This window comes from Habropoda laboriosa, unplaced genomic scaffold (assembly GCF_001263275.1).
Source record: "Habropoda laboriosa isolate 0110345459 unplaced genomic scaffold, ASM126327v1 scaffold57, whole genome shotgun sequence".
Lineage (NCBI taxonomy): Eukaryota > Metazoa > Arthropoda > Insecta > Hymenoptera > Apidae > Habropoda > Habropoda laboriosa.
The window spans coordinates 165,026-174,440 of record NW_017100229.1 but is presented as its reverse complement, the minus strand read 5'-3'; the positions used below and the strand labels follow the sequence as shown (position 1 = coordinate 174,440).

Genomic DNA, 9,415 nt, shown 5'->3' with positions numbered 1-9,415 from the left:
GTCGCGGTATAGACAGCCACTGTGGGTGTGGCTGATTATGCAGCTAATTAGAGCAGGCAGGTTTTTTACAGATCGTGGCCTAACCGGTCCATTTCGGCCAGCAGAAAGTCCACGTCCACTTCCGTTACCGCGGCACTCGAGATGATGTTCCTGAAGAAGTTGGGTCGTCGATCGTCTGGCTGGTAACCGACCATAAGCGTTCCAGCTTGCATCATTCGACCTTTCAGGATCGGGCAAATCTGGGAACAGAAGTAGGTTTCTCGTTCTACTGCACATTACTGGCAATTTAACGAGGAAATGAGGGAAAGTGAAGATTTTACCTAAAAAAGAATTGGGAAACTGAGAATTATGAAATATAGAAGAATTGAGAAGTGGGAAATTTGGAATTCAGAGAGAAAAGTGTTCTGTGCTTCGAAAGATGGGAGAATTGGGAACAGGAGAATTTGGAATTCATATGCAAAAGACTTCAGTGCTTTGAAAGATGGGAGAATTGGGAAGAGGAGAATTTGGAATTAAGAGAGAAAAGTGTTCTGTGCTTCGAAAGATGGGAGAGTTAGAAAGAGGAGAATTTGTAATTCAGAGAGAAAAGTGTTTTGTGCTTCGAAAGATGGGAGATAATTGGGAAGAGGAGAATTTGGAATTAAGAGAGAAAAGTGTTCTGTGCTTCGAAAGATGGGAGAGTTAGAAAGAGGAGAATTTGGAATTAAGAGAGAAAAGTGTTCTGTGCTTCGAAAGATGGGAGAATTGGGAAGAGGAGAATTTGGAATTCAGAGAGAAAAGTGTTCTGTGCTTCGAAAGATGGGAGAATTGGGAAGAGGAGAATTTGGAATTCATATGCAAAAGACTTCAGTGCTTTGAAAGATGGGAGAATTGGGAAGAGGAGAATTTGGAATTCAGAGAGAAAAGTATGCTGTGCTTCGAAAGATGGGAGAGTTAGAAAGAGGAGAATTTGGAATTCAGAGAGAAAAGTGTTTTGTGCTTCGAAAGATGGGAGAGTTAGAAAGAGGAGAATTTGGAATTCAGAGAGAAAAGTATGCAGTGCTTCGAAAGATGGGAGATTTAGAAAGAGGAGAATTTGGAATTTATATGCAAAAAACTTCAGTGCTTTGAAAGATGGAAGATTTGGAAAGAGGAGAATTCAGAATTCATATAGAAAAATTATCAATGCTTCCAAAGACGAAATTATAAAGCACAGAAGAATTAGGAAGACGAAAAATTGAAATCCAGCCAGGGAAATGTTCACTGCTTCGAAAGATATAACAACTCTCACATCTCCAAGGATCTTGATCCTCTCAGCGGTATGTGGCATGTTCCTCACGCGTGTCGGCAGGTACCAGAAGCAAACGTTCACCATTTCAGGTTCCAGGATTAGGTAATACTTATCAGGCATCTGCTTGATCCTCCTGACCATGTACTCCGAAAGTTCCATCAGTCGATCCATGTGTTTCTCGAATCCTTCTGTACCCTACACATCCGAACGAAAAAGAAAAATTCTCTCGATCATCTTCACTAATCTTCAAACTAACGTTTCACAAAGTTAACCAGTTGAGCCTCTAAATCGTTCCTAAATTTCCTTCTCTATCCTTTCTTTTACCTTGGCTCGCCATTGCAGCCAAAGCTTGAACACGTCGTTGTGACGTCCGCATTGAATCACTTTATCACCAGTGTCGTATTTCACGTCGTACAGCTTGTCCGTCATGAACAAATACTCGGCGGACATTTGGTTGCAGCTAATCAGCAGTCCCTGGAAAATAAAGAGGCGAATGCATCGCGAACGAGGGGAGAGACCATCGTCTCGTCTGCTGTTCGATTTTTTTGTTTTCAGTTTCTCTCTCTTCTTTTTTTGTTTCGTTATATCCTATTCATCCTGCGGACCACAATGAGCGTTTCGAACCGTGTTCGGGAAAGTTTCTGATTGACAGGCGCGAACAGGAACAAATGGAGAGACGGCTACCGGTCGATATGGGAACTTAACTCATGCGCAGGAAGAGGGAAACTGAGGGATATTGAATTTACAATATGGCGACTGGAACTCTGTCGTTCTAACCGTCCGCCATTGTGTTTCCACGATTTCACGACTCCTCGAGTGTCGTAAAGGTTAATTGAATTGGAACCGAACGTCCACCAATCAGGATCGTAGATTAATTCCGTTCTCTAAGGGCGAGAAACGTACCGGAAGAAAAGAGATACACCCAAGACTGCCTATTTTCCCAAGGATTAAATTTAAAGCTTCTCCGAGAGTTCTTTGTATAGAAGAAAATTAAAATCTAGAAATTTAGAGTATAAAACATTTCCAGTGACCATTTCGTCCTATAAGCTTCCATTTTCTCCTTTATCAGATAGTTAAAAGCCAGCATTAACTATCAAAGAGTAACAATATTAGAAATTATTTGCGTTCAAATCATTTTTACCAGTTTTAACACTGTCAGCTCATACAGACTCACAGTGCTAACACAAGCGATAAAATTTACAATAACGATATTAAAAATTCGATTGAAAAAAATTGTTTCTAATAGCACAAGAATGCCTCTTCCATCAGAGTCAAGAATTATTACGATACCTTCCTTAGTTCAGCCAAAAAAAATTCTCAAAGATCGCTTATTTTTCGCGCTGTCGAACTAAATTGACGCCCTTTAAACTCGAATAAATTTCAAGGTAAGACGATAGAAAGTTGCAAGATTTACATCCTCGACCCCTGCAAATTGGTGCAATTTTTTAACTCGGGACCCCTGGAAACTGTTTTTCTCCCGGTCGTTCTGTAAGGATAACGATATTAAGAAGGAGGAAAAGAACCGGGCACGATCTCCCTTGGAACGTTTTCGCGGCAGCCGGTGCACGGAATTTTAATATCCGAAGGGGAAGTTCTGAGTTAGCAATAACCACGCAGGCGTAGGGGGAGGGATAAACCCTCGGGCAGGCGGTGGTGGGTACGGTCGGCAACATATGTTATCTCTTAGTTTAATTAAATTCCTGCAGTGCTGCGTTCCGACGTGTACGTGTAGCCCCTCGGAATGCAGCCACTGTTGTGTCATCGCCCTTCCAGGAGACCGGAATTTCCCTTGGTCCACGGTCTCGAGCTGTCGATTTTCTCGTCTGGCTGATGCATCGCGCGTGCTTTGGATACACGCTTACATATGTACGTATGTATGTCGCGAAGGAGGATCGTGAAATGTTTCTACCCTTGCGAGAGTGAGGAATCGACGTAAGTACAATTGCCCCGAAAAATACTTCGATTTGGATATTTCGAATTGAATTATTAACCCTCATCCGTCCCTCAGTTTCGCATCTTGATAGGTCCCTCGGTGTTAATTTGACACAATGGTAAAAAATCAATGAAATGAAAAGATAAATAAGTAATTTTGTAAATTCTTTTATTAAATGTAGAAAATTTCTAAAAAAATTTTTTCTACAAATATGTGAAACTGAGACGAGGGACGGATGAGAGTTAAACACGGTGCAGCAGAGAAATGTTTATGGTATTTGAAGAAAATTTGGGGAGAGATCGATGGAAGAGTATCACGTTGAAATGGATTTAATTTTTGGTATAGCGAGGTGGGGTGTTGAAATGATCGTTCAAGACTTACGTCCTCTTTGAAGTGGATCGTCGAGCACTGAAGCAACGCTCCCATGAGTTTGTGGGGGTTCCAGGTTACGGAGTCGGCGCTGTGAACAATTTTACGTAAATTATGGTACAGGTGTACTTTGAAATCTATATTTCAGAGGAGTGAGAGGTATAGCGAAATATTGTAAGTGGAATGACAAAGCTATAGTTAGAAATATATTTTTTAGAGGAGTGAGAAGTACAGAAAAATATCGAAGATACACAATATCCTAAGTGAGAAATTTTTTAGACCCGAAAAGAAAAGATTCTACGATTCATTTTCACTTATCGACAGAGGATAATGAATGGAAAAATGCGCCCCGAACAGATTTTATCGGCAACCTGTCGAAAAGAGGTAGGTGGCTGAGAAAGGCGAGCGAGCGAGCTCAGCTGGTCGTCCAACGGTTATCCACTCCCACGGGGACCAATAGGGGATAAAATATGAGCTATCTTCCCTTCGTACCACGTGGGGGTCCATCAATTCGAGAGAGGAGCTATTAATATAGCCACGGGATTGGATTTAACCCTCTACTCCTAAGAGACACACCCTTGTGGTAAAAACTCCTAACCCTTCTCAATGCTTGCCGCTGAGAGGTGCGAGAACCTGTGTACTACTTGACGCTAATTTGCGATGCAATTCGGAAGGTTCAACAAGTGTTGCTTGCTCCACCTTTCAAACAATCCTTCACACTGTGCGTTAATCCTTTTTTTAAAGATTGAAGATCATTTTGCCAAAAATATAATTTGTAACAAGTGTCGCGAATAATTTCAATTCGAGAATCATCTGTGTCCCCTCCTCGAATTAATTTAGTACGTTATGAGAATCATTCTGGCCTCGTAGACGTTCCAAAATGTAGAATTACGAGGCTACATAGAATCCTCAATGTCCATTGCGAATTTAATTAAGGGACAAAGTTGATCCCCAAATCTGCTAATGAGTTAATTATTTCCAACGTGACTTTAATTCACTTTAAATCAACATTTAGGTAACTTTTTTTACACTCGATTGAGTAGAAATTAGCGTCGAGTGTATTTTATTTAAGCTCTAAAATAATTATTCAGAACGTGTGGTTTTCTGGTAGCGTGGCTAAAAGTGAATACCATTGAAGTAGAATCAGACGTATCCGTGCAGACAGGCGGCGCATGGCCATCCGGTCGATGACAAACGTTATCGATACTTGGCAAATGACACATATATCGCGACACTGTCCCTCGTGTCTGTTGACTACGCTGTGGATGATGCGAGGGTACTTGAAGCAACCAGGAAAAGAGATTCGTGTCGGCGACAGCCGTTTGCCATTAGTCACTCTTCTGCATCCTCTTCAACGTACAAGTTTATCGTGCTGTTGTATCGTACAGCATTTCCAAGAGCTCGTACTGTTCACTACTCCGATGCACTTTATGTTGCTTTCCAACGAATTTACTATGAATTAAACGTGAATTTACAGTGAATGGCAAAATACAGACACTATACCCATCGATGGAGAATTATAATTAAAATTGGTCGTAGTAATTTAACTTTGTATCACTGACAAGTGTCAGCAGTGATTTAAAAGAAACTTTTAGACAATTTTCACTGTATTCTGCAGAAAAATTAGCGTCAATTATATTTTATTTACGTTCCAAAGCAATTATTTGGACGAGTGGGCGAGCGAGTTTAATTGAAAAATTGCAATTCACTGCAGTTTCCTTCGGAGAAGATTGAACAAGGCAATTACGCCCTGATTTTCTGTTAGTTAAAAAAGCTGGCGTTAAGAGTATGCATAATGTCCGTACATAAAGCTCGAGTGATTAATGTGATTCGCAGCTGGGGCTGGCGCGTGCACCACCCCTCGGTGGTTCACTCTTAAATTCGTCCTAGGTGCCAACCCCAAAAGCCGCGCAATATATATTACGAGGGTTGCTAATTATCCTCCCTCGCCGCTGAAACGCGTGGAAAAGAAGGTGGCTGAGAAAAGAAACTACCTAGCAATCGAAACTGCCAAACTCGTTACCCTTTGACGAAGAATAATTAATACACAATTTACCGAGTCCTGAATGCAGTGAAATTGAAGCCGAAATTCTCACTGTATCATGGTGGAAATTATGTCACTCACCACGCCTCTGCTGTAGAATTTTACAAAAATTTCTATTTCTTCTTAAACTTCTTCAACCCTTCGGCAGTTTATCCCGCGTGAGACTCGGGCAAAGAGTGAAATATTGAACTATTTAACTCAAGAGAGATTCTTAGGAAGAAAGTTGAAAGGGACATAATTAAAAAAATCCGTTAGACCGTCAAAGAGTTGAATTTCCAATTTTCTATTTTTCGCCTTTAACTTCCCAGTACCTTCTCTCCCAAATTTTCCAAACCTCGTTACTCCTCAGTAACATCCACCGATCATCGACGAGAGAAGGAAGAATAATCGTGCCTTGGAGAATCGAGAAATTCCCCACGCGATTCACGGAGAAGTGTGTACAGAAGGCGAAATAAAACGAAGGGAAGAAGTAATGCAGCCTCCGACGCGACAAAGCGGTCGAATCCAGCTAGAGGAGGACGCGAACTTTCAACTTCACTTCCGCCTGCAGACCTTGCCCATTCTGGGGACCTTTTATGCGTAATCATTTCTGACTTTGTCGCGACGTCGGAATCACGATTCCTCTCTCTCTCTCTCTGTTGCTCCTGTTCAAGAGTCTGCACCGTGCTGTTGGAAGAAGGAACAACGGAGAAGCGGAGGAGATGAGGCGCGCGCGGGGGGAACGACAGAGAAGACAGACAACGAGAGAACGAGGGAAGCTGTGTTCCCTTTGTACGAGTTTAATCCAGCATTGCCGAGGCACGGTCTTTTATTTCAGGCCCGCGGAAGGCACGGTACGATGCGGCGGCGCGTCGATATATAAAGAGGAGAGTTCTGTTCTGCAAATGCGCTCCAGGGAACTGATCCAGCTGTTGCTCGTCCTTCGGACTTTTCGTTTGCCATTTTAATCAAGACCTTCGCAGGAAGGAAGTCCTGGGGTACAGTCCGTGCAGCCAGGAAATCCGCGCCGCTGCTGAAATTTCACGTTGTCGTACTTTATTGTAGACGATTGTTTAATCCTCTGTCTTATCTAACTGATTGCGAGTAAGACGAATTAATTCGTCGTTGGTTATCAATGTAATTTATCTGTTGAGGGATTGTTTGTTTAAAATTGCACCTTGATGACTGTGTGAAATGAAAAGTTTGTCATATTCAAATTTGCAAGAAGCAAAATGAAATAACTGGTTACAATTTCTATTTATTTTTTTAAATTAGAGAGGTGTAAAGAGAGATTCAATTTTTGTTTGAACCTAGTTAAGTTAACTGTTCACCGAATTAATCCTTGAACTGAAAAGTTAAACTTTATTTCATTTTATTTTCAATCATGAAGAAAAGGGTTAAATCGTATTAAGGTTGACAATTTATTTTCATACGAAGACCACGTTCCATTGTTCACCGTGTTTTCCGGTTCCATTATTGGAATTTCACGTTGCCAAGATTTACCACACGAGAGAGAGAGAGAGATATTTAAGCACGACAGATTTCTGCGTGGGAATGAGAAATTCGCGCATTCCTTTGTTCCACGTATATCCTCTCTGTGTACGAAGAAAATTCCGATCGTCGTTAATATCTGGCCGTGTGTCGCGGAAAAATGCTGCACGGAATTCCACGAGGCGGAAGTACGGTCAAGGTATTCGATAGTTTCCGCGAAAACGGCGACTTTTCACTGGGAAATCATTTTCCCGGCACGCCTCGTGCCACTTTTTTTCGGGTCACGGACTGTCTGGCGTTGAACGAAGGGAGCAGATGCGGCCGGATGCAAATCGTGGATTAATCTCGCCAACCCCATCTGAGCTACGCCCGAATCGGCCTATCCCTGACCCCCATTGCAACACGAGGGGTCGGACATCACTCGTGCCACGCGGCTGTGTATGCGAAAGTTCGCATGTGTCGAGGACAGGAGTCACTCCTTTCTGTCGCCCCTCGATTCCTACGGATTACGACACTGTCTCTCGACAGCCTGCAGGTATCCCTTTTTTCCGCGTCAATTAATTGATCCTTCTAATTCTCGTTCGCCTCGAATCTCCCTTTTCGCTGGAGATTCTTGAAATTATTACGGTTTCGGGGATCTTTAAATTTCAGGTTCTTCGCGGAGTTTATAAATTTCCCTTTTCTATCTTTCGATTTCTGTAGGTTCTTCAAATCTCTTCAATCAAATTTTGTAGATATTAAATATCTTTTCTAACGAATTTGACAATTTTATTGCAAATTTTTTGAATTCGTTCGGTAATTTTATTTTGTAGTATAAATTTGTAGGTTTCAGTTTTAGATTTGAGATTTTTTAGGACTTTCTAAATTTCCTTCTTAAGTTTTTCGATTTCTACAGAGTTCTTGATGAGTTTATTCGTTGAGATAGATATTTAATATTTCTGCTAAAAATTTAGAAATTTTATTGCAAATGTTCTAAACTTATTTTGCACTGTTGTTAATTGGTTGAAATTTTTAAAATTTCAGCTTTAATTTTGTTAGTTCTTACAGATTTCCCGAATCTCTTTTCCAAGTTTGTCAATTTCCATGCAGTTCCCGACCCATTCTCATGCAAAGTGATTTTTCCAAAGCCTGAAAGTCAGAGGCATCTTAGCAGCTTCGAAAAGAAGCCTTATCGATTCCGTCTTTTGTGCACAGTCTCTACTTCCTCTCTCCGAGTGACTCCATCAAACTAAGCCTCAATAAACTATAAAGCGCGAGGATTAAGCCACCCCTCTACGGAGCACATGTGGAGGTGTTTCTGGTTGATCGAAAATAGAGCTCGATTCGAGGGTGAAAGTGCGTCATGCTTTTAATAGGGATTGTTTCAACAATATAATTCGTTCGTTTCACTCACCGTTCGATGCCAGTCATTCTAGGATGTCTGTATCTTCTTGAAAGAAGCAGTCCACCACCCCAAGCCGCCTGAAATTCCAGAAAAGAAAAAGAAAACTACGCGAAACAACGGGAGAAACGAAGGACCGTGTTAAAGACTTTGTAAACGTTGACTCGCAAAGCCTAGATTTTCCGAATTTTGTCCTCAATTTAGCCAGTAGTGAAACTGCCCTCGACTACATGACGCTTCTCACATTTATTATTTACGCTAAGGCTCTTACGCGTTTGGCATTTATCGTTCGAACGTTGAACCGATTTGAATAAGCTGTCTGGCTAAGTGGAAATCTCTGTTGTCCCTTTCTAGCTTCGAAACACTTTCATCCTCAATACTGTATATTCAATTGCTCGATCGAATACGTGTTTCTTAAATTTTCACACGCGACATGACCGAAATGAATTCTATTTTAAAACATTTTGTGCCTCGAGGAAGATATGAAGTTTCGAAGAATTTGAAAATTAAATTAAAAAGTAAGATTAATATATTTAATTATGAAAAAGCGTCAATTTTAAAAGTGTTCTCTTTCGCCCAATAGAAATTAATGGCAGTTGACTGGTGCCACTTACGTCGATGTGCAGCCAGAGCTTGTGTCTCTGGCAGATATCAGCGATTTCAGGAATAGGATCGAATGCTCCGATGACGGTGGTTCCAGCAGTAGCGTTCACGAAGAAGGGAATGTGTCCTCTGGCCTTGCGTTCCATAATCAGCTCCTCGAGTTTCGACGGAATCATGCGTCCTCGATCGTCGCTGGGAACCATCACGCAGTTGTCTGTTCCCAGTCCGCAGACTGCAGCGCACGATTTCACCGAATAGTGACACTGAATAGTTTTCAAAATTCGAATTAGAACAATTAATATCCTGCTCGAAAAACCATCCTATGGAAAATTTTCTTTAATTTCC

General features: G+C 41.4%; 1 protein-coding gene across 1 annotated transcript in view; it reads right to left on the bottom strand.

Moving 5' to 3' along the window:
- Nucleotides 1-7: 7 nt before the first annotated feature.
- Nucleotides 8-9,415, bottom strand: part of LOC108571334 (glutamate decarboxylase) — a 22,018-nt gene continuing 12,610 nt past the window's right edge. The window contains exons 6-11 of the mRNA XM_017933350.1: nucleotides 9,082-9,333; nucleotides 8,480-8,547; nucleotides 3,585-3,663; nucleotides 1,595-1,744; nucleotides 1,271-1,465; nucleotides 8-239 (exon numbers count right to left, since the gene is read on the bottom strand). Of these exons, the coding sequence (XP_017788839.1) occupies nucleotides 66-239; nucleotides 1,271-1,465; nucleotides 1,595-1,744; nucleotides 3,585-3,663; nucleotides 8,480-8,547; nucleotides 9,082-9,333 (918 nt within the window). The 3' untranslated portion in view covers nucleotides 8-65. The remainder of the gene's footprint in view (nucleotides 240-1,270; nucleotides 1,466-1,594; nucleotides 1,745-3,584; nucleotides 3,664-8,479; nucleotides 8,548-9,081; nucleotides 9,334-9,415) is intronic.